At 47.1% G+C, this 24,805-nt stretch overlaps 1 protein-coding gene across 1 annotated transcript in view; it reads left to right on the top strand.

Annotated features, from left to right (window-relative positions):
- Positions 1 to 24,805, top strand: part of LOC146839647 (acyl-coenzyme A amino acid N-acyltransferase 1-like) — a 109,132-nt gene that overhangs the window by 77,290 nt on the left and 7,037 nt on the right. The window contains exon 4 of the mRNA XM_085651734.1: positions 19,890 to 20,092. Coding sequence (XP_085507860.1) covers positions 19,890 to 20,092 — 203 coding nt within the window. The remainder of the gene's footprint in view (positions 1 to 19,889; positions 20,093 to 24,805) is intronic.

Genomic DNA, 24,805 nt, shown 5'->3' on the forward strand with positions numbered 1-24,805 from the left:
GCAGGAGCGTGCCATGCCCCTTAATTTGTTCCCTGTAAACTTTGGGCTATATTTACAAAGGGATAGCACAACCAGAACGTAATTTTTGTGAGGTTCTGGTGACGCTATGCCCTTCTCTATATTTACAAAGCAGCGTTAAGCCACTTTTTGTGGCTTAATGCTGCCTTGTAAATACAGCCCTTTTACAAGCATCACTGCGTGAAAGGGGTGTGGAATGGGTGTTGCTGTGGGCGTTTCACCGCAACACCCATTTTTTTTTACGCTGCCCCAGAATTACAAGTATGTATAAATCTGAGGCAGCACCAAAAACTTACGCCATGCAAGAGCAGGTGTTAGAGTGGCGCAATGAGGAGAAATGCATTTATTTCTCCTTGGTTTTCCTTTTCTATGTGTGCTGCACTGCAGCACACATAGAAAGAGCAAAACACCATGAATCATTGTTCATGTGTAGAAAGGTGTCCCTTCCTGCACATAAACAATTATTGTCTACAATGCAGACACTCTTCCACTATGGTGCAACGGTGCCTGCGTTGGCGCTAGGCAGCTAATTTTACTGCCAGCGCTAGGGAAAACACAGGAGTGCGCAATATTGTTAATACGGTGCATCCCAGCGTTTTGGAAATGTAGGAGCGTGGCATTGCAAATTTGGCGCAGCCCTGTGCTCCTGCATTTCATTGTAAATATGTCCCTATATGTATTAACATGGCAAAGAAATATGCCTGATACAGGTTGCAGATTGATTGACAATTATATTTCCAAACGAAAGTGAGAACCATATTCTAGGTAATATTACAAATAACTCTATAGAGTGCTTCATACCTCGTTTCTAAGTGTTTTAAATAACAGGCGGGACTGTTACTCAATTAAATAATACACACTTTACTGACCTCAGCAGGCTGAAAGGCTGAGTCGACCTAGCTAAAGTTTGAACGCATGACCTGCAGAGCACTAGATTTCTCAGTGGCGAGTGTTTAACTCACTGAGACTTTCTGACTGAATTTTTGATACTTTGATACTTTCACACAGTGCATGCGGCGCGCGCACCATTTGGCAGCCTGCGTGTACATTTCGCGGGCGCTTTGATGTTCTCAGTGAGCTGCGCGGCCACTGCGAACATCAAAGCGCCCGCGAAATGTACACGCCATTTGCCACCCCCTCCCTTGGGTGCTCATGGGTGTCATGTGCCTCCCATCTAGGTCAGAAGTGCCGCAACTTACAGCATCAATTTCTCTCCATTTTGTCATCCTACTTAAAGCCCTGGTGTTACCATTACTCAATTTGATGCGAGCGAAGGCTTCCTTGGCCTTCGTACGTGGGGTGATGTAGGGAAGCCCTCGAGCAACTAGGATTTCGCCTTTTTCCGCTGCAGAAACTCCCTATGACATCTTTCCAGTGTTGTCATGTGAGCGATTAGCGCCAAAACCGTGAATGCGGAGCTTCTCTCTCCTACATAGCAGGGCTGAGCAGAGCAGCCTAACACAGGGAGCAACGTCTCACCCTGGAGAGACCATGAGAACTTCGCCCACCCACTGTGGGCATGGCATCTCACCTTCACACAGCGGCCGTGAGCACGCCACCCTCATAAACATCTCGTCCAGAGGGCCCCTCCCCCTAAGAATAGTTGACCGGGGGCCTGTCTGATGTGGCAAGGTGTCTGCTGACTCCCGGACAGGAGGCTCCTCGGAGACTCCCCCTCCCAGCCTGCTAGCACCCAGGGAGTCTGGCCTGGATCCACCTCTCAGTGGGTGATTGTGAAAGCCAACAGGGCGGTCTCCCTTTTTCTTAGCTCACAGCCTCCGGTTTCACAACAGACTGACTCACGTCAAACCTTCCTCACAGGCACCATATTCCCAGTCGCGGTCCTGGACTCACACCTACAGCCTCGAGCACAACTCCCATCATTATTCGCCGCCTAGACTCATTCACTCACTTCCCGCCTCCAAGCGCACCCGTAGCCTCCAGTCAGTCACAGCCTCCGAGCCTTCGGACTGACTCCAGCCCGGGTCCATCTCAACATTTTCATCCTTTGACCTCAGTCACGGCCTGTAGTGTGACCCGCAGACTCCGAACCCGCTCTCGGCCCCGGTTGATTCGGAGGATTGGTTTACCCAAGCCTTCCATCACCACCCCCTACTTGATCTACAATGTCGTTTCTCACTCACCGTCTCAACCCGTGTGAGAACAAAAACAAGCATTTGCAATGCAATAGGTCTCGCAGTTACACCAGTTAAAGCTATTGGCATTGTAAATGACAATGCCTATAGGCATTGTTATTTGCAATGTCAATAGCTCAAACTCTCGTAAATGCGAGACCTAATGCATTGCAAATGCTTGTTTGTTTTGTTTAAGAGATACATTGAAGATATCCTTATCATTTGGAAAGGTGATCGTACCACCCTAGAAATGAGAAATTGAAGAACTCAATCAAATACACAGCCATAATAAATTCACCTCTCAAATTGAAAAACAACAAATAGCATTTTTGGATGTGCTTATTCAAATTGAATCTGGCGTCATCAAAAGAAAAATCAATGTATTCACTAAAACCACGCATAGGAACAACGCTTTACATTTGAAAAGCTTCCATCAACAATCTCTGAAGAGCCACCTTCCTTATTCCCTGTTTATTCGATTGAAAAGAATAACATCTAACCCAGAGGAAGCGGCATTAACTATCAATCAATTTGCCCACAAAAGCAACAACGTGGTTATACCCATAATATTGTTAATGATGCCACACAAAGTTCAGCAAATGTCAACAGAGAAGAACTATTTCAAACCAAAGAACAAAAGCAAACTCAATCATTTGTGTGTTGAAACATTCCACTCAATCTCATTCAATTAAATCCATTATCATGAAACACTGGTCCATCATCCAAACTGAACCAGATCTGTGTCAACTTTTCCCACAACGTCCAATATTCGCATACCAATGACCTAATAATACCGCCTCTGAGTGCCATGGGCGCTGAATGCGGATATGACCCGGCTCCCAGGTGCCAGGTTGTGACTAAAAAAGTCATTGGAAATATCCAAAATCATTTTAAATCTTTTATGTACGATATTTCTGATCAATGCGGTACTATGTGCGTTTTGCGCTGCATATGTACTGGTATGACTATTCAAAGGTCTATAGTACAAAACAATGCGATATGAACCGGTTTTAAAATCGGAAAGAGAGGATTATTCATCGCAGAGACACAGGGTTCAAAGTGCCTTCTTTTAGCATGGTTGCCCCCATTTTTTTGCTATACTGCTGATTTACTTTGACTGAGTGTGCCCTGGGTTCCTGCCAAACGGGTACCCAGGGCCTATGTTCTTTCTCTAAAACTGCATTTATACAAAACCCAATTGGCACTCTTTGGCCACATGTCAGTTCCTTGTAAATGGTACCATGGGTTCCATGGGCACTGTGGCCAGGGAGGACCTGTACGGGCTCCAGCACTTATTGTGCCATCCTTAGAGGCCCTGTACCTTTACACACAGACACACTGCCATTGCAGGCTGCTTATTTTGGTGCAGAACAAAGTGAAGAGTCGACATGGCACACATCCCTGTGTGCCATGCCTACAACCCACTCCCCTAGCATAGGTCAGCCACCCCTCCAGCTGGGTGTACTATAGCAGTGGTGAGGGTATAGGTGTATGACCCCTGAACCTACCTCTACAGAGTCTGAACCAATTCTTAGATATTGTTAGTGCCGTACTGCCGTTAAGAGTATATAGTGCTGGGAGTTTGTCATTACGAACTCCACAGCACCATGATGGCTTTACTGAAAACTGGGAAGTTTGGTATCAAACATCTCAGCGTATCAAACCCAAACTGATGCCAGTGAGTGATTAAGTGAAAAATGCACTGAGAGGGCTTATTAGAGATGCCCCCTGAAAAACGACCTAACACTAGTGTCCAGGCTGAGTTGATGCTCACCAGCTGCCGACCACCAGACATGTTTCTGGACCCCTGGGTCGAGAGCCTGCTGCTCTCGGGGGTCTGAAACAATGCACATCCTGGGATAAGGTGCCAAGCCTCCCCCCCAGGATGGGCAGGGTCAACGAAGGGAAAGCTTCAAAGGCTTGCTGCCTTTGTGAGTTACCCCAGGCCTTAACTGCTTCCAGCAACTGGCCCCCATCGGTTCTGACCCCCACATTGGGCAGGAGAATCAGCAGGAAAACCAAGTGAGGAAGGGAGGTGTGCCCACCTTTGCCAACCCCACGCTTCAGGTGGGGGAGGCGAGGTGAATCTCAACACTCAGTCCCCGCCATCTTGCAGATGGGGGACCAAGCCAACCACAGTGAGGCATATGCCCCTCCCACTGGAAGGTGGCATAAAAGTGGGTGTAACACCCCAAGGAAGGGACTCATTGGTCCCAACCTTTACCTACCTGTAACAACCCTAAATTTAGTATTTAGGGGCAACCCTGAACCTTGCCTCCACAGACAAGAATTGACAAGAAGAAGAGAAGAAGGACTGAAGAAGCCATGCTGAAAGTAAGAAGAGGAGGACTCCCACTGACTTGGCCCCAGCCCTACCAGCCTGTCGCCACCTTGAATCTGCTCCAGCAAAATCCTGATGTGTCCTGCAGCCAGCATCCTCAAGAAACAGAAGGACGTGCCCTGCCTTCTAAGCCAAAGACTTTGTCTTCCCTGAGCACCGGATTTGCTCAACGACACAGACTCAGGCCCCAGCCAAATCCGCAAGTCTGCTCCATTCTTCACCCGATGTCCACGGCCCGAGTTTGAGTGGCCCAACACCACTAGGAGGTTTCCCCGGTGATCCTGACCTGAGATATGGTGATCTCTGACCTGCCTCGACTCACCAAACAATGCCTCCAGTCTCTTTCTGGAGGACCCCCACAACTGCAACCAGAGCTGATAGGAAACCCAATGCCTAAAAACACCCCTGTACCCGACGTCCCACAACCTTGGGTGGTCAAACCAACGCCTTGCATCCAAACTAACCTCTCCAATTGGTCGTCACCTCAAGAAGATCTTCTTCTCCGAGCCTGCAGTCTTTGTTGAAACAGGAGCATCCCCATTGAAAACAGGGTAACCAATGCCTAAACAGCACCGCACACCCATCAGCCCCTGCGCCGCTGCGGGTGTACTTTGGGTGCTAACTCAGATCCCCCTTTGTCATGAGCATAACACATTGAGCTTTGCTCCCACCACCTTGTGGCCTGCTCGTGAGCAGCCACCAACCGGAGGCCCCCCATCTCCAGTTGGATAACATTGCGTCCCAGCACTCTGCACCCAGCCGCCTCAGTGCCACTGATGGTGTTTCAAGAGTACATCCTTGGCCCTGGGGGAACCCTGGTTCTAACCCCAGAATACCAACTCCCACAAACTTGTACTTACCTGCAAATGGATAACTCAATTTCATTCCAAAGGATTGCGTGGACTGCTTTTCTTGAAAATTTTGTGTGGAGATGGTTTTGTATGAGAACTTGAAAAACTGCAAATATCTAAAAACTGCTTTACTTACCTTTTCTCTAGGAAATGTCCCAATGTGATATCTAAACATATCACACGGAGTAGAAAAAATAATCCATAAAGTAATCTAAAAAGCAATCCAAAGTAATCTAACAGTAATTTCCAGTGTATTCAAAAGTATTTACATACCTGTAACAAAGTAATTTTCATTCAGCTTGCTTGTATTGTTCAACTTGCCTTGAAAAGTAGGTATTACACTTACCTGTGCCAGGCTTCCTTGGTTCTAGAAAATAAATATAACTAAATAATATTTTTATACAAACAAATTGGTCTGAGTTCAGTCTCTGAGTGTGTGACATCATTTGCTGCCTGAGTGTGTGCAACAAATGCTTAACACTACCCTCTGGTAAAGCCTTACTGCTCGCCCACACTGCTTCAAATAGAGAGTAGGGTGCTATCTACTTTTACCTCTGCCTACCTTTGGGGTTCCACTAGACTCTGTACACACTATACCAGCTTCTATAGTCACGAACTAATATTCCAATTGAGTCGGAATCTCTTTAACGCATGCCTTTGGGTCACATCTAATTGGATATGGAGGCTGTGGCTGAGGAACAGACCGAACAGGCACAACATGTGAAGGAGACTCCTTACCCCAACCAGCCTGCTTGCGACATAAAGCAGGAGCTAAGGCAAGACCCCACACCAAAGCATAGGTGTCATGAATGCCGACGCTCCTGACCTAAGATGGCGGCTTCCCCCGGATGTGGCGCTTTGTGTTCAGGATCTTGAAGCCCCAGTAACCCGAAGCTCGTATGGTATCCTGTTTATCCTTGGAATTCGAAGAATCCTGCCCCTCGCTTTCCCCGAACTCTATAACTCGCTTACGTCCCTTGCACTCTGAGACAAGGACCTTCTTCCGGATCACGAGTGTTTTCAAGAAACCCCGTTGCGTTACCTCGAGAGGTATTTTTTGTTTGTCCCGGCGGCCGAAGTACGGAGGGAGGGGTTCCGTAGTGGAGTAGGGACGGAGGCTGTAGGTTCCGCTTACTGGCCGGACTTGTGTTCCGCTTGCTGGCCGGGCTGAAAGCTTTCCGTTCAGCTCCTCTGTCGGACTTCCGCAACTCTGTGCTCCCGCCATTCGTTTTTCCCTTTTGCGTTGCACTTATTCCCTCTAAGGTGGGGGTTGCCTTGGCTTCTAGCGACTTAGAGGCGGTCCCGAGTGTTATCTGTCCTGAGGTCGGCTGGTACCGAGTGCCGAATGAGAAAACCTCAAGATATCCATGCATTTCTCCTGTGAATACGCCGGACTTCAGCTGAATGAACAAAGAAATCCTGAACACCGGTAACAGTGAGAAGGTCGCTACTTTATTACTTTTTCTTTGCTTAATAGCTGTTCTTGTTTACATAAGAAGAAACTGAAGTAACACGTAAAGCTCTGACGTATCAGATAAAGTGTCCTGAATTTCTACAATGGCAGAGAGTAACTAAGTGGTGAGCACGAGTATAGCTATTAATGATCATTCACATCCTTTAGAAATACATTCAGTATAATGTTCCTGTTTTCTGTGTTACTTGCTTTCACAGCCTCCTCGGTGCACCGCTTTATTATGTTGCCAGTTCAAGATAGGAAGAAGTGAGAATTAAGGTATTGCACTGATTTGTGAGGGTTAGATAGGTAACAAGTGTAAACCCTGCTAGCTAACCCCTCCTTCTTTCTTTTAGTTTCTTTGAAGTGAATCTTCTGGATGCTGTGACGGTGCACGAGATTCTTCCCCTTTTTTCTTTCCTTGTTTTGTCTCCCTTCTTCCCCAGATCACCCCTGTAGTATAGAGTCTGATATGCTTAGGTGGTGTTTGTGGGAAGTTGCGGATCTTGTCATCAGTTCCTGGACGTCTCTGCAGAAACACAGGTGAGAGGAATCACCAACCTGACAATAGGCATGCTTAGTCTCATGGGAACAGTCCAGCCAGAACTGCTATGGAAGGTCTTGCATGGACCAGAAACAAGCATCCTGGGACCGGTTTCTGGGTAGCACCCCTCATCAGCCAGACTAGCTTGAATCCAGTGACAAAGTGAGCAAAGGACCCACATCTGGGAATAGCCTGCCAAATTAGGGTAAACAAAGCAAACACAAAAGAGATGATGGACGGAGCACCTAAACTTTTCAGACACTCATTCCCAGTCACAGATCTGCGGTGACTCCCTCATCATCTTTAGCTCACTTTTCCTAACCCAGTTCAGACCCAGCAATATGCAAATCAGTCTTGACACTGTTCCTCATGGAATCAGTCCAGCCCGAACTCGCAAGCCGGGTCTTACCTGGACTGGAAACAAGCATCCTGGGACCGGTTTTGGGGTAACACCCCTCATCAGCCAGGGTAGCTTGAATCCAGTGGCAAAGTGAGAAACGGGCCAATGTCTGGGCATACCCTGCCATCTTAGGGAAACAGAGCAAACACAAAGGAGACGGCGGACGGAGTGCTGAAACTTATCAGACGCTCACCCCAGTCACAGATCTGGGTTGAATCCATCATCGTTCTTGAGTTCACTTCGCCACCCCAGTTCAGACCCAGCCTTGAGCAAATCAGTCTTGACCCTGTTCCTCAGGGGAACAGTCTAGCCCGAACTGCCAAGACAGGTCTTCCGTGGACCGGAAATAAGCATCCTTGGACGGGTGTCGGGGTAACACCCCTCATCAGCCAGGCTAACTTGAATCCAGTGCCAAAATGTGCAAGGGACCCATGTCAGGGCATACCCTGCCAACTTAGGGAAAACAAAGCAAACCCAAAGGAGACGATGCGCTCCAACCATTTCTATCTAAGCTACAACAGCTCTGGTGTGGAGTCCCCCAGGGGTCAGCACTAAGCCCTCTCCGGATTAATTTGTACCTGGCTCCGCTGTTCACCCTGATAGCCAACTGGGGGGTAAAAGCGATCTCCTACGCGGATGATACCCAGTTGGTTTTCACTTTTAAATGGCAGACGAGGTCGTCTTTGAGAGCCTCAAGGGGTGCCTCAAAGATATTGGGTTGTGGATAAACAACAACAAACTCAAGCTCAACGCAGGAAAGACAGAGGTGCTGTTCTTCGGGAAAGAGCCGCCCCCAGCTCCGGATCTCTGGTGGCCAATTGAAATGGGTCCCCCACCTTCACCGGCAGACTGTATACAAAATCTGGGTGTGAAGTGGGAGGCTGAACTTTCATTCTCGGCTCAGATATGTCAGGTGACAGCTACCTGCTTCTGTCAACTGAGAAATCTGAAGAAATGTCTGCATCTACTGCCAGAGGAGTGCCAGAAAAGCATAGTGCATGCCTTAGTGACATCCATGCTGGACTATGCAAATGGCCTCTACCTGGGTCAGCCTGAGTACCTGATTAAGCACCTGCAGATGGTGCAAAATGAAGCTGCGAGACTAATCAGGCGAGTGCCTTTCCGCGAGCATGTCTCTCCGCATCTAAAAGCGGTTCATTGGCTCCCAGTGACAAAAATAATTAAATTTAAGGCCTTGACGCTGGCGTTCCAAGCCATGCATTGCAACTGCCCCAGCTACCTAAGACATAGATTATGTGGATATAAACAGTCCAGACCCTTGAGGTCCAATTCACAAAATGTACTGTGCATCCCCCTTTTCAAAAAGGCGCGAAAGGGGGGCAGATCTTTTACGCTTGGTGCAGCAAATCTGTGGAACTCCCTGCCGAGTAATTTCCGCACCATAGAAACAGAGACCCTCTTCAGGAAAATGGTAAAAACCTGGCTCTTTAGGGCAGACTGTGGGCCCAAGGGCCTTACTTGAGCTATCCAGCATTGCACTACTGTCCGCTTAGTGCCTGTCAGGTCTAAGGGGTGTCTCCACCACCTGCTATCCTCAGGGGCAAAGATGGGATCCCACCTCTCCCATAGGGTACAGTCAACTTCTACTCATAGAGCAACAGGATGGCTCACTCGTACCCCTAGGGAAAGGAGACACGACTCAGGACCTCCAGGGAGAAGACACAATGTTTTCTGTCTCAACAAGGGAACTCAGGAGAATAAACTGCAGGGAATAAAGAGAGAAACAGAAGGTAAACAGGAAATCACTAATGTGTGTAAGCTAATAGCTACAACTCATATGACCCTTATTGTGTGTGGTCCCACACTCACCTTAAACGGAGGAGGAGGTCTGTATAATATGAGAAGTTGTAGTCCAAACAGAAGAGGAAGCAATCAAACCTGCTGGAGACACTCTATCCCAGTACGAGTGAAAAGTACAAAGAAAACAACAGCAGCAGCTTCCGTAATGTGTTTTCTCTTTCAGCTCAGCAGGTCACTATTCCGTTCTTATCAGCCAGAATCAGAATATCCCACAAAAAATAAAAGTCTCCTTTGTTTTTGTACCCAAAAGGTATGGTCTGAGTTCAAGGTTATACGTGCCTCCTGGTGTAGACTTACGAAAGGAAGTTAAAGAAGTCTGTGTCTTCCGTAGCTTGTCGGAAGGATAAACGCCGTCCTAAACGAAAACAATGATTAATGGAAACCAGCAGGGAGGCAATTATCCCAGCGGGGCAGAAGCTTTTAGCGAGTCTGTGAGAGCGTGTGAGTCTGTACAGGACGATTCGCTTTCTCGCAGCAACAGGGTGGCGCGTTCTCATGCAGGGAAGAAGAACAACGCCCAAAAATAAAAGTTCAATAGTCTCTCACGAGAGTTTCCAAGTCGGCGCTTTAGCACAATGAAGGGGGCATGAACAATGCGATGACTATTGGAATTCAAAGTGCGTACTGCACCGCACAGCAGATCAGATGTCCGGAGAGTCATGACGGGTCAGGACAGGCAGGTTCCAACGGTAATAAGAAGCCAAGCAATTAGTGTTAGGGGTGGTTCTCATTTTAAACACAGGGTCAGCTGACACCTCCTTCGGCAGCGTGAGATCACACACAATCTGCTCGCCCACCCAGCTGCATTGTGGTCCTAGTAGTGTTGTAAGTCCACCCACAGTCTGCTCACCCACCCAGATGCATTGTGGTACTAGTAGTGTAGTGAGCTGTGGGCATAAGACTAGGTGCAAGAAGCTGGGTGTGTAACAGTTCTCCCCCTTAAAGGTAGCCTAACCGGGCGTGGTTTATCGGGGTGTAAGGCATGAAATCTTCGAACTAACAAGGGAGCATGTACGTTCTCAGCTGGTTCCCAGGTTCTATCATCTGGAGTGTACCCCACCCAATCTATGAGGTATTGTAGTTTACCCCTATGTCTCCGGGCGTCTACTATGCGTTTCACTTCATATTCTGCTTCCCCTTCCACTATGAGAGGAGGGGGTGGAGGTTCAGGAAAGGAAGGGGTTACATAAGGTTTGAGCAAGGAAATGTGAAAGACAGGATGCACTCAAAGTTCTTGGGGCAATTCTAATTTCACCACTACTGGGTTAATGAGTTGTACAACCTTATATGGACCAATAAAACGGGGTTGCAATTTCCTGGCCCCTGCTAGACGAATGTTCTTGGTGGCTAACCAAATCTGATCCCCTATGTTATACCCAGGGACCACTCGTCTGTGTTTATCAGCTTGTGTTTTTATGTAGTCCTTCGCCTCTTTCAACTCCTTTTTAGCCTGATTCCATATGGTTTGTAGATGGGCGTGGTGTTCTTAAACAGCAGGTATTTCCGACAAAGCAGACGGAAGGTGAAGAGGTAGGGATCTAGGGTGATATGCATAAGAGAAGTAAAAAGGAGAAACCTTGGAAGCAGAATGTGTGGAGTTATTGTATGCAAATTCAGCTACTGCCAGTGCTTTGACCCAGTCACTAGTGAGAGTGCTTAGTAAGCACCTGAGATACTGTTCTAGCGTCTGATTGGTCCTTTCTGTGTGGCAATCCGTTTGAGGATGGTATGCTGTGGAAAGACGATGATCTATCTGTAAAGACTGACACAACCCTTGCCAGAATCTGGAGAAGAACTGGGGATCCCTATCTGACACTATGACAGACGGTAAGCCATGTAATCGCAAGATCTGGTCTATAAATACCTCTGCGAGGTCTTTGGCCTTGGGCACCAGTTTTAGTGGAATGAAATGTGCCATCTTGGAGAGCATGTCTACGACAACTAATATTGTTATATAACCTCTTGTGGCCGGCATGTCAGTGATGAAATCAAGACTGATAGAAAACCAGGGGGCTGGTGATACTGGTAGTGGTTGTAATAATCCTGCAGGTGCACAATGTAACGGTTTCTGGCGGGCACACGTAGGACATGCCGCCACAAATGTATGTATATCTTACGCCATTCCCTTCCACCAGAACCACCTTCTACACATTTGAAGCGTTTTGTCCTTTCCAGGATGTCCCGCTAAAGGTAGAGTGTGACACCATTGTATGATGAGGGTACGGAGTTCCTCTGAGGGTACATATATACAGTTCTCATGGTAATACAAATTGTTCTCGATTCTATTAAGGGGGTCCATTAACCAGTCCTCTGGCGATAATGTGAAGTATGCAACAGAGAGTTTCTCGAAAAAGGAGTCAGACATCCTTTTCTGTATGTCTCCTATTGCGACTATTTTACTGTCAGGGATGATAGGTAATGGTGTGTCAGCTGTGTTTTTGTGTTCTTTACCCAGCCGAGACAACGCATCAGCCTTCCCATGTCTTGCTCCAGGGCGGAATGAGATGACAAAATCATATTCACAAAAGAAAGAAACCCACCGCATCTGTCTTGGAGTAAGGGCTCTAGCAGATCTGAAGAATTGCAAATTTCGATGGTCTGAATAGATTGTGATTACATGAGGGGAACCAAGGAGATAATGACGCCACTCTTAAAAGGCCAATTTAATGGCCAGAAGCCCTCTTTCTCCGATAGTGTAATTCTGCTCTGCTGGTAGAAGAGTCTTTGAGAAGTACGCTATGGGGTGAAGCGTCCCAGTCTTTGGATCTCTCTGAGACAATACGCCGCCTACCGCATATTGGGAGGCGTCTGCTTCAATGAAATAAGGTCTAGTTGCGTCTGCATGGCGTATAATGGGGGCGGAAGTAAATCTGTTTTTCAATGTTTGGAAGGCCTGTTCTGCAGCATCGTCCCACACAAAAGACACGTCTTTCTTAAGGAGCCTGGTAATAGGACTGATGAGGTCTGAGAAGTGATCAATGTACCTCCTATAGAAATTGGCAAATCCTAAGAAGGATTGTACTTCTCTCACAGTCTGAGGACTTGACCAATTGGTTATGGCTGACACCTTGGATGGATCCATTTGTATCCCTTCAGGGGAGATGACAAACCCAAAAACTCAGCTTTGGTGGTGTGGAATAGACATTTGTCTAATTTGGCAAACAAATGGTTGTCTTGTAAACATCGGAGAACGGCTGTTACATGCGTGATATGTTCCTGTTCAGTTTGAGAGTCGATCAAGATATCATCGATGTAAACTATTATGGATACATCTAGATATTCTCTCAGGACTTCATTTATAAAAAACTGAAAGGAGGCTGGGGCATTGCATAAGCCGAAGGGCATTACGCAGTATTCATTTAAGCCAAACTTGGTACGGAATGCGGTTTTCCACTCATCTCCTTCCCGAATGTGAATCAAATGATACGCACCTCTAAGATCCAGTTTGGTAAAGATTTTAGCCTTGCGAACTTGATCTAAGAGGTTGGAGATGAGTGGAAGAGGATATCTGTTCTGTATCGTCACTTTGTTTAACGCGCGATAGTCCAAGCAGGCTCTTAGACCTCCTTCTCTTTTAGGGATGAAAAAGATGGGCGAGGATACCGGCGAGGAGGAGTGGTGAATGAACCCTTTCTTTAGCATATCTTGAAGATACTCATACAGGTATTGAGTTTCAGGTTCCGTAAGAGCATAGACTCGGCTGACAGGTAGTTCAGCCCCAGGGACCAAGTCTATTCTGCAATCATATGTTCTATGCGGGGGTAAAGTCACCGCTTTTACTTCATCGAACACATCTGTATAAGTTTGATATTCTACAGGAAGAGCAGAAAGGGGTTTCGTTGTCACTGCGCAATGCAAAGGCAGGTGCATCTGAACTAAGTCTTGATAACAGTGTGCCATGCAATACGAATATTTTAACGTGATTCTCCTGGTAACCCAATCTATAAAAGGGTTATGTTGCTGTAACCAAGGTACACCTACTATGGCTCCAAAGTTTGGGGTGTCAATCAGGACAAAAATGATTTTTTCAGTGTGTCCATTATCACACGTCATGAGTAGTTCAGGGGTATGGTATGTCACCAGGCCTGAGGATAGTTCTGAGCCGTCCACTGCTCGGAATTTTTCAGGTTGGGGTTTTGGTATAAAATCAATACCACAAGACTTGGCTAGGGTTATGTCTAGGAAGTTCCCTGTAGCCCCGGAATCCACCAGTATGGACAAAGACTTCCTATGTTGAGAGGACAATAGGAGCACCACAGAGATGAGTCAGATGTTTTGGGATTGAGGAGAAGGTATTGGCAAGAAATTGTGAGACCTGAAAAAGAGAGGGACTTGGAAGATTGGTCTCAAAATCTTCCAGGTCTGTCAGTTTTCCACCTGCAACACCGAGATAGTTTTACTTACGGACGTTTTTTGCCCTATATTAGGCTTGACAGGACATTCTTTGGCATAATGCCCACCTTTACCACAATACAGACAAAGATTCTGTTTTCTACGTTTGTGCCGTTCTTCTTGTGTCAAAGGCCCTCGGATCCCTCCTATCTGCATAGGCTCGCTAGTATCCTTTATGTCTTTCTTTTCAATCCTTGGTATTGGGAGACGGGGATAATCTCCTTTTCTCTTTTCCCCTTTCCTTTCTTGTAAACAATGTTCCAGTTTAACCACTAGATCTATGAAAGATGAGCAGTCCTCCGGGGGGTCAACTATTTGAGACAGTATGTCTTTTAATTCGTCTCTTAGGCCTCTATAAAACAAAGACGTTCTTTTGGCTTCAGGCCATTGCGTTTCGGTTACAAGTCTATTAAACGTAGTTATGTATGTTAATAGATCCTTTGACCCCTGCTTGAGTCCTAGAAGTTCATTGTCACTGGCCTGCATATACGAGTGCCGGGCAAACAGACGCTTCATACTGTCTTTGAACTGCACTAAATCGTAAAGCATGGGGTCGTCATTCTCTACTAGGGAAACAGCCCACATAGCAGCATTACCTGTCAAATACGATATTATAAATGCCACCTTCGTTGCGTCATCAGGAAAAGAGGCTGCTCTACTCAAAAAATGCAGATGACACTGGTTCATGAATACAGCATATTTGCTGCTGTCTCCCGAGAACCTTTCTGGCATGGCTAACGGGGTTTGCGGTGGTGTCACTACCGTGACATTCATAGGGGTAGATTCAGAGTTCTCTACTTGAGAAGGGCCAGAGAAGGCGGGAACCTGAAAGCGAGCAGGTTGTATATAGCTCTTCCTATATGTGGGAGTACCTCCGGTTTCTGATTGTTTCTGACTTTTTAATAAATCCATTTCTAGGACCAGACGTTGGTTTTCTGTCTTCACTTCTCTAAGTTCTGCCTGTAGACTGACTACAGCGGCAGTGAGTTCAGCCATGGAAGGTTCTGACGTCACAGGGGCTGCGGCACCTTGTAACAGTGCGTCAAACGAAACAGCCCTGTCCATCTTCGCTCGGGGGATTAAGTATACGTGGGCTTGGCTTTCTGTCAGGTCTAAGGGGTGTCTCCACCACCTGCTATCCTCAGGAGCGAAGATGGGATCCCACCTCTCCCATAGGGTACAGTCAACTCCTACTCATAGAGCAACAGGATGGCTCACTCGTACCCCTAGGGAGAGGAGAGACAACTCAGGACCTCCAGGGAGAAGACACAACATTTTCTGTCTCAAGAAGGGAACTCAGGAGAATAAACTGCAGGGAATAAAGAGAGAAACAGAAGGTAAACAGGAAATCACTAAATAGCAATCTAATGTGTGTAAGCTAATAGCTACAACTCATATGACCCTTATTGTGTGTGGTTCCACACTCACCTTAAACGGAGGTGGAGGTCTGTATAATATGAGAAGTTGTAGTCCAAACAGAAGAGGAAGCAATCACCCCTGCTGGAGACACTCTATCCCAGTACAAGTGAAAAGAACAAAGAAAACAGCAGCAGCAGCTTCCGTAATGTGTTTTCTCTTTCAGCTCAGCAGGTCACTTATCAGCCAGGTTCTTATCAGCCAGAATCAGAATATCTCACAAAAAATAAAAGCCTCCTTTGTTTTTGTGCCCAAAAAGTATGGTCTGAGTTCAAGGTTATACGTGCCTCCTGGTGTAGACTAACAAAAGGAAGTTAAAGAAGTCTGTGTCTTCCGTAGCTTTTAGGAAGGATAAACGCCATCCTAAACGAAAACAATGATTAATGGAAACCAGCAAGGAGGCAATTATCCCAGCGGGGCAGAAGCTTTTAGCGAGTCCGTGAGAGCGCGTGAGTCTGTACAGGACGATTCGCTTTCTCGCAGCAACAGGCTGGCGCGTTCTCATGCAGGGAAGAACAACGCCCAAAAATATAAGTTCAATAGTCTCTTACGAGACTTTCCAAGGCGGCGCTTCTTAGCGCAATGAAGGGGGCATGAACAATGCGATGACTATTGGAATTCCAAGTGCGTACTGCACCGCACAGCAGGTCAGAAGTCTGGAGAGTCACGACGGGTCAGGACAAGCAGGTTCCAACAGTAGTAAGAAGCCAAGCAATTAGTGTTAGGGGCGGTTCTCATTTTAAACACAGGGTCAGCTGACACCTCCTTCGGCAGCGTGAGATCACACACAATCTGCTCACCCACCCAGATGCATTGTGGTCTTAGTAGTGTAGTAAGTCCACCCACAGTCTGCTCACCCACCCAGATGCATTGTGGTACTAGTAGTGTAGTGAGCTGTGGGCCTAAGACTAGGTGCAAGAAGCTGGGCGTGTAACAGCGCCGGGACACCTCTGTTTGAGGTAGCTGTTGCGCTTTATAAGTGTCTGTATTATTGTTATTATTATTATGATGGACTGAGTGCTGAAACTTTTCAGAATCTCACCCCTAGTCACAGATCTGGGTTGAATCCATCATCGTTCTTTACCTCACTACGCCACCCCAGTTCAGACCCAGCCATATGCAAATCAGTATTGACCCTGTTCCTCATGGGAACAGCTCAGCCCAAACTGCCATGACAGGTCTTCCCTGGACTGGAAACCAGCATCCTGGGACTGGTTTCGGGGTAACACCCTTCATCAGCCAGGCTAGCTTGAATCCAGTGGCAAAGTGAGCAAGGGACCCACGTCTGGTCATACCCTGCCAACTTCGGGCAAACAAAGCAAATTCTGTCCATCATCTGTTCTTTTTGCATTTGTCACTCTAAGTGGGAAGTTTATGCCCAGACGTAGGTCTCGAGCTCGCTACGACACCAGATTTAAGCTATCCCTGCTGCAAGAAATGCTCAGTGAGGGCAGCGCGGTAATGAGCCGGAATCGGCTGTGCCATCACAGAAAGACAATAGAAAGAAACAGTAGCACAAAATGGGTTAAAAACCTTCTGAACTTTAAGCTTGAAAACCTACAACTGTAGGGCAACCCTAAAAACTGAGGAGGCAAAGCGCTCCCACCATGGATGTCTCAAGAAAACGGTGCAAGGGTTTTGTGAACAAGCCCCAGCGCTACTAAGGGTTCCCGTGAATAAGTACCAGACCAAATGTTGGCGGCGTCATGTTGCAGTGATTCTGCCGAGTCACAGTACTATGCTTGGGATTATGGGACTTTAGTAGGCAGGGACTGAGTCACCCTGTCACCTGGGTACCCATGAGCCCGGGACCAACTAGCTATTGTGTCTAACTTGCGCTCCTACTCACTCACAGAGGAACAATTGTTTAGACACCCCAGAACACAACTCTGCCGACCCTCACAGGAATCCAATTGCAGGTCACAACCGTTTGCTCACACACTAGTACTAGTCCACAATAAGTTCTGATAAGAGACATGAGGAAAGTTTAAAATGTTAATTTAACTATCGTACTTAAGCATGCAGTATATGTGCCACACCAACTAGAAAAACACAAATAGGTTTACCACAGCAAGTCGTCCGTAAATTATAAATGGAGCTGTCATTACATTCAACAGTGCAGACTAACCTCTCTCCCCTTCTTCAGAAGCAAAATGATTATATATCAGAAGATTTCTAGGTGTTAGCAGCAGACCCCGTACCTCAGTATACACAGATGAAAGTTCTACATCCCAGACGCTGTCACGATCTTTTCCCTAGAAAGGTCCCTCTCCAAGTGTGTGTTACCTATCTGTGCATACCTATATGATAGAAAGTACGTGTTCCTAAACAACAGCTGCATTTGCGTGTTTTGTCTAGGTGCTAGGGCCTGTCCAGAACAGAATAACTAGGGGCATTGTTGTTCGACCTTGTCTACATGTTCATACTAAATCCCAGGAAAAGAACAGAGTGCAAAATAATGGCGTGTTTTGTGTGAAAATACATTGTGGCATAAATAAAAGTATATCTCTATGGTAATGTGTGCAGAGAAAAGGACGGTCTGCAACCTGCTCATGCTAACGTAGGGAAAATGACAATGGGCCTGCGCGGGACTTAAGACAGTTCAAATAAGTTATCTCAATCCCTCTCTCATCCTCTGTCTTGATGTTTCTTTTATTTTAAATATTTTTTTGTAACTTCCCTCTTTCCAAAGTCTCTTCTCACTACGCTCTTTAGTTTTCCTAGAGTGGTTGCTGTTTTGTACTGCAGAGTATATTTCTCTCCTAGTTTCTTATTCTATTTTCAGCTCCTTGGTTTGCTTCTCTCGCTTTGTGATTCATTCTGGGACTCTTACTTCCCTATTTCTCTACTACCACTCATCGTTTCTACTTCTGTGTAGAACGTAAAATTGTTCAATTTCCAGTTATACCGAATCTTAGCTTACTTTACAGAAATGGAAACTGAACAGGTACAACTAACATAAAACAATGTGTTGTGTTAGAATTGCAGATTGATAATAAGCATGAACAGTTTTTGATAAGTACGGATTCTTGAACCTCTGTACTTGTACATATCAACCCCAGTTCCACTTTGTCAGTTATGTTAAAGCTCACAGCTAAATCTGGGAAGGTATGCTGGTGCTGAAGCAGGAGCCCTATAGGCCGATCCAGGGCGAGGGTTGCGGAATTCAAGAACTGAGGAGGTGGTTCTGAAGTGCACTGGCAGATCATTCTGGGCTTTAGGAGCGAGGTGTTAGAAGGCAAGACTGCTGAATCTGGTTCTGTGCATGTGGGGGTTCGAGTAAGAGTCTGGCTGAGCCCAGGTGTCTGGTAAGTTTGTGAAAGTTTATGCGGTGGATGTGGTACGTGGGGCTAATGTTGTGCAGGGCTTTGTATGTGTGCCTGAAGAGTTTGAAAAGTGCTAGTTTGTGGACTGGGAGCCAGTGGAGGTCTTTGGGGTGTGGGATGATGCTAGTGTGGTGTAGGAGGTTAAAAGTGAACCTGGCAGTGAGTTTTGCGTGTTCTGAAGACTTCTGGTCAGTTTAGAATTGATTCAGGCATACAGTGCATTGCCGTAGTCCATCTTGCTAGTGATGAGGCCTTGGGTGACGGTTCTGCAAATGTTTGTGGGGAGCCATTTGAAGATCTCCTAGGGCATCTTGTGTGTGTGGAAACAGGAGTCAGAGACCTCGTCCAATTAGCCGGTAATGGTGAGCTGGTTGTCCATTACTATTCCGAGATTCTTTGCAGGGGTTGCCAGGAGGGCTGTGGGTCTAAGTTTGGCAGGCCGCCAGGTGGAGTCCCAGAGCTAGGCATCTCTGCCAAAGAGTATTCCTTCCTTCTTGTCTGTGTTGAGTTTTGAGGCAGTTGGTTTTCATCCATTTGGTACTTCGGTCATGTAGGCAAGGAAAATAGTCTGGGTGTTTGGAGTCTAGTTGGAGAGGGATAATAGGAGCTGGGTGACATCTGCATATGATATGATGTTAATCTGTGGCGAGGATTATGCTGGTGAGTGTTGTGATGAAATTGGTGCTGTACAACTGCACCTGCACATGTAAGAGTCATGTCGAAGAATAAATGATCGGCCAAGTTCAAAAGCCAAAGTGGAGGATATATTCAACTGGCAACATCCTTTTGATTATCTGTTTGTGCAAATAGAAATTCTCCATATTTATTAACAAATCAATATTTTACTTTGGCTAAGAAAATGAATTATTTGCAATGTTTGTCACTTGAAAGTGTGAGAATGGGGCTAATATGATTTTATCTCAAAAAGAATAGCTGATCCTGAAAACATGCATCAGGTTCTACAGGCTCTTGCAGCGAAGGCACAACATGTATGAGTCAGTACCCTATCCTGAAATGCATGCTGTAAATCCCATAACTTTCAGCATTGTAATCTGGTTCTGGCTAAATACCTTTGTTTATAATGGCTTCTCCAGACAAAGCTGCATGGCATAAACCATACATGCATTTCCCTACATGCCTTTTCACATTTCTGAATTCACTGTTGACTGTTTTGCTGTCTTTTGTGCCACAGGAAATGGGGCATTTCCTGGAGTCATTGACATGTATGGAGGTGCTGGGGGTCTCACGGAGTTCCGCAGCGGTCTTCTTGCCAGCCGGGGCTTTGCCACACTCGCTTTGGCCTATTTTGCCTATGATGACCTGCCAGATACACTGACCGAGTTGGATCTGGAGTACTTTGAAGAAGCTGCAGACCTCCTCTTGAAGCACCCCAAGGTATGTCCTCTTTCGACATCTCCCTGTCAAACATAGTGTTATACGGCATTCAGATCTGTTGTCCAATAGCTCACTCATTCTACTCCCACCGGAGACACAGCAGTTGGGGGTCACAGTCATGGGTAAAGAACAAATGCAGAAAGTAGCCAGAAAGGGCTACTTCTCAACTCCACTCTCATGAAATAGGATATTTTGTTTAAACTAGACAGGATGAGGGAACTTTAAGTAGAGGGAGGTTGAAGTGGGGAGAGAAGAAAGGGCAATCCAAGCGGCAGTCTGATTGTGGGCGGGGCAGGGCTGATGCTGCCCTGGGAGGCCCAGTGGGTGGGGCCCACTGGGCCACTGGGGTGCGGAATGCAGGAAGTTAAGGATAAGGGGAAAGGCAGGCCATCTCCCCCGACAGCAATAGGAAGCACCGATGCCAAAGAGCTTCCCTCAGGTGCGACTGGACACTCAGCCGGGCTAGGATGTCGGGCTCCAGTGAGCAAATGAGGAGTCCTGGCCCCATCAACTCAGGGACTCTAATGGTGCCCGGGGGTTCGTGCAGTCACATTTCAGCTCCTCACCCTTGTCTCAGCACTGCTGGCATTGCTGGATCTCTCGTGGCTTGCCGGGGTCGCGGAGTGTCACGGGCAGAAGGCCATCTCCGCAGTGGCCAGACTTCACCTCCTAGCCCCAAAAATCTTATAAAAAGCCTCTGCATCTGGCTGGATGGCTCACTCACTATGGAATCGCAGGCCAACAAAATGGCAGCAAATTGCTCTGAAATACATAGACTGCTGAGGAAAGTGTTAGACCATATGCCCTTCCTTTTCCAAAGACTCATTGGACAGGCCCTGATTATATCTCTGTTGGATTATACAACTCTATATACTTGCCTTCCCTACTTTTTTAAAAAGCAGATTACAGGCCATCCAAATGTGGCCGCTCACCTTCTTTTCAATATTCTGAGGCATCAGTCTGCAAAAAGGGCACTGGCTGTCCTTCGTTGGCTCCCCATTGAGCAGAGGGCTAAGTTTAAAGATCTCTCCATCACTCATAGGGCCTTCCATAACAAAGTACCCCAATTACTGCATGCTCTCATTGGCCGAAAAAAACCCTGGAAGGTCCTTAAGATCGGCAAATGTACTTCTAGCAAAGCTATCAAAAATCAAAGGAATAAGATGCGGAGGCTGTTCTTCTAAGTACCTGGCCCCCAAGTTGTGGAATGTTTTGCCAAGTGAATTGTGTCACATGGACTCAGAACCTAACTTCAGAATACTCTAGAAGACTTGGTTATTCATTAATTAGGTGTCTCTTCAGCTTCCATGTGGTGTCCGGTTAGAGGGTTATCCTGATTGGTGTACCCGTTGGAAAGCCTTTGGGTAGCCATGTTTCTTATAAATCCTCTAGATTAGGTTAGATTAGAATACACACTTGTACCTCTGTCCACTTTATGGCCAGTTACAGATGTTAGTAAAATGCAGAGGAGAAATTGCAATCCTGTGATGCAGCCCCTGACCCTGGAAACATTCTGCAGACCCACAGGACGGCTGGGAGACTAAAAAAGACTAAACAAAAGTCTCGCCAACTTGACCTATTGGCACGCAATGTGAAGCTTTGCAGTGTGGGCTAAAGTTTTTTTTAAAAACGCTTTTGATGCAATCGCATCCTTTTGTAGGCATCTGCACCACACATGCACAAACCTACAAAATGATTCAGGCAATTTTTTTTCAGTTACCCCTAAACATTACCCATCCCAAAAACCCTCACACTCCACCCAAGTTAAATGCAATTTTGGATTTTTCCTTAAAATGATCTTTCCTTTTAAATGTTTCTTTCAGTTGATTTCTATTTTCTTAAAATTGTCTTTTCTTAAAATTGGTTTTCCATGATTTGGTTTCCTCTGGTGTGGTTTCTCAGTACGTTTCCCATTAATTTACATACATTACTGTATGCCATGTAGGGGCCATTTTTGGGTTTGTTTTTAGGGGTGTTAGAACCGGCGGTCTCTAGTTGGCAGAGGTATACACTTCTGACAAATAGGGACCAACCAACTCTAGTCAGGGAAGGGGGATTACACACTCAGATAACCCCTGCTACCCCCTTGGTAGCTTGGCAGAGCAGACAGGCTTATCTCAGAGGCAGTGTGTTAAGCATTTATGACCACATACAGTAATAAAGTGAATACACTACAGATGGACACGACACAGAAGTTATTATAAAAATAGTATTTTTATATAAGGCTTAGCACAAGACCAAATAACGACAAAAATATACCACAGTCTTAATAAATACTCTTTGGAAGGAAAAATAGTTCAAGTAAGGTTTCTTCTTGGCAAATAGTTCTTTAGCAAAGTATTCTTCTGAGCACAGTTCTTTGGCAACAATGTAACCCCCACAGGAGTCACACGACGTCGAGTCTACAAGATTCCCAAGGTTCGGCGTCGACCGCGAGGAGCGCTACGTCGAGCCTGGAGTTGCAACTGACCCCACAAGTACAGTACCTTGAGAAACGAAGAAAACGATGATCCACGGCGTCGAGATGTCGGCGTCGAGGTCGTGCCTCGGAATCGGGTCAATCCGCAGCGGCGTCGAGGGATGTCGGGCCGGAGCAGCGCTCACGGCGTCGAGAAGGGCGTCGAGTCGATGCGATCAGCAGCGGCGTCGAGACGGGGTCACTTGGAGCCGGGGCCGATACCCACTGCTCACTGGCGTTGACACCGGCGTCAAGACGGGGTCACTTGGAACTGGGGCCGATACCCACTGCTCACTGGCGTTGCTGCTGGCGTCGATCGGGCCCGGCGGCCGGCGTCGAAGGCTCGGGACACTGGAGCCGTTACTCACGGTGTCGAGCTGGATTCGGCGGCGTCGGCGGCGTCGACTGCAGATTCTCCCTTGTGTACTGGAAACAACACTTTCCAGTAATTCAGCAAAATGGTGAAGTCCTTTGGCCCTGTGACTTCAGCAGGAGACTGGCACTCTTCCAGCCCTTGGAGATTTCCTAGCAAGTGTTCAGAGAGTACACACCAAGTTCCTCTCTCCTTGTTCCTTGGCAAAAATAAAGAAGCAGCTTTCAGGTTCCTCCACAGCAAACAGCACTCTGGCAGAAAGGGGAGGCAAGTCCTTAGATCAGCAGGCTTCTTGTCCTTGGTACAGGTTTCCTTGTCAGAAGTGATCTGAGTTCTTGGTTCAGGGGTCCTTCTCTTATACCCCTTTTCTCCTTTGTTCCCTTTGTCCAAGCAGGGAAATTCCCCCCATCTCAGGTTCGCTGTGGGTGTTGCCGGGCAGAAGCACCTGGCCTATTCACTGAGCAGGGCAGAGTCCTCAGCCGCCCAGCAGGAGGCGGAGCCAGTATTGTCACTGGCAGGAGCAGGGCTATCAGTCGCCCAGCAGGAGGCGGAGCCAGAATTGTGTCAGGCAGGGCAGGCTACTCTTCCCTCACTCTACGTGTAAACGCCCCATTCACCCCACACTGACTCATGCAGACCTCTGGAGCCACCCAGCCCCTGACACACACACCAAACCAGCAGAGACCGGTGGATAGTTGGACAAGAAAATAGCCACCTTCTAAAAGGGCTATTTTCAAACATAGAATTTAAAAACCATCCATCCTAAAGGGTGTGTTATTAAATTCTGAGTTCAGGGATACTAAACTCGACCCGCTACCATGCTCCCTGAGTCAGATAGATTATAATGGAGTTAATAATCCGTCTGCCCATCCTGGCCTATGGGAGGCAGGTAGCCCTTCAATAGTGAAGAACGAAAAGGGCTGTAATTCACTATTAGGTCATGCCACACACATCAGGGCATGACCTACCTTTTACCAACAATGCACCCTGCCCTAGGGCCTACCATAGAGGTGTCTGAAATGTGGCAAAGTGAAGGTTTAGAGACTGGCAAGTAGGTTTCCTTGCCAAGTCGACATGGCAGTCGGGGACTGCACGCAGGCGCCGCGGTGGCAGGCCTGAGACATATTTTACGCGCTGCTTCCGTGGGTGGCACAACCAGTGCTGCAAGCCCACCAGCAGCAGTTAACTTACACGCCCTTGGCACACGCAGTGCACTAGACTAGGGTCTGAACAGTAAGTCAACCAAGCCCATCATGGTAACACCAATCAATGTAACAATTTAACATAGGGAGCACTTGCACTGTGGCACTGATCAGCAGTGGCACAGTGCCCAAAGCGGTAAACCAGCAAAAACATCGTAAACAGAGGAGGCAAACAGAAAAAAATGGAGGAGAGACTCATGCCAATGATGCCAGGTCTAACAAGGGGTCAGGGATAGGTGGAGTTCAGGCGTAGAATGGGGTATTTAGAGTTCGAAGTAGGGTTAAGTTTAGGGATGGTGAGGGTTTGTAAGGTTCAATGATGGGTAGAGTTTAGCCAACCCCGGAGTGCTGAGGCAGGGCTGGAGTCCTACAATCCAGAAACACCCAGGGGCTATCCTAAATCATCTGCCCAGCAGGCTTACAAGCTGGAGCGGCAGCCCTGAGGCAGAGTATGCAACCTGCCTCCTAGTGTATTGTCATGATCTCTGGGTGGGCGGACTTGTTTGGAGTTGGCAGCAGAACGGAGAGCGATAGAGGGCAACCTGGTGTGGAACTGTTTGAGAGACCCACATAGCTCCGCCAGCAGCTCTTCTGAGTGGGCTGCCACAGAAGGGAGTCTGCACTGGGCTGCATTAGCTGGTCGACCCGGGGGAGCCTATGGCTGATCTAAAGCCCTCCAG

This window comes from Triturus cristatus, chromosome 4_1 (assembly GCF_964204655.1).
Source record: "Triturus cristatus chromosome 4_1, aTriCri1.1, whole genome shotgun sequence".
Classification (NCBI taxonomy): Eukaryota; Metazoa; Chordata; class Amphibia; order Caudata; family Salamandridae; genus Triturus; species Triturus cristatus.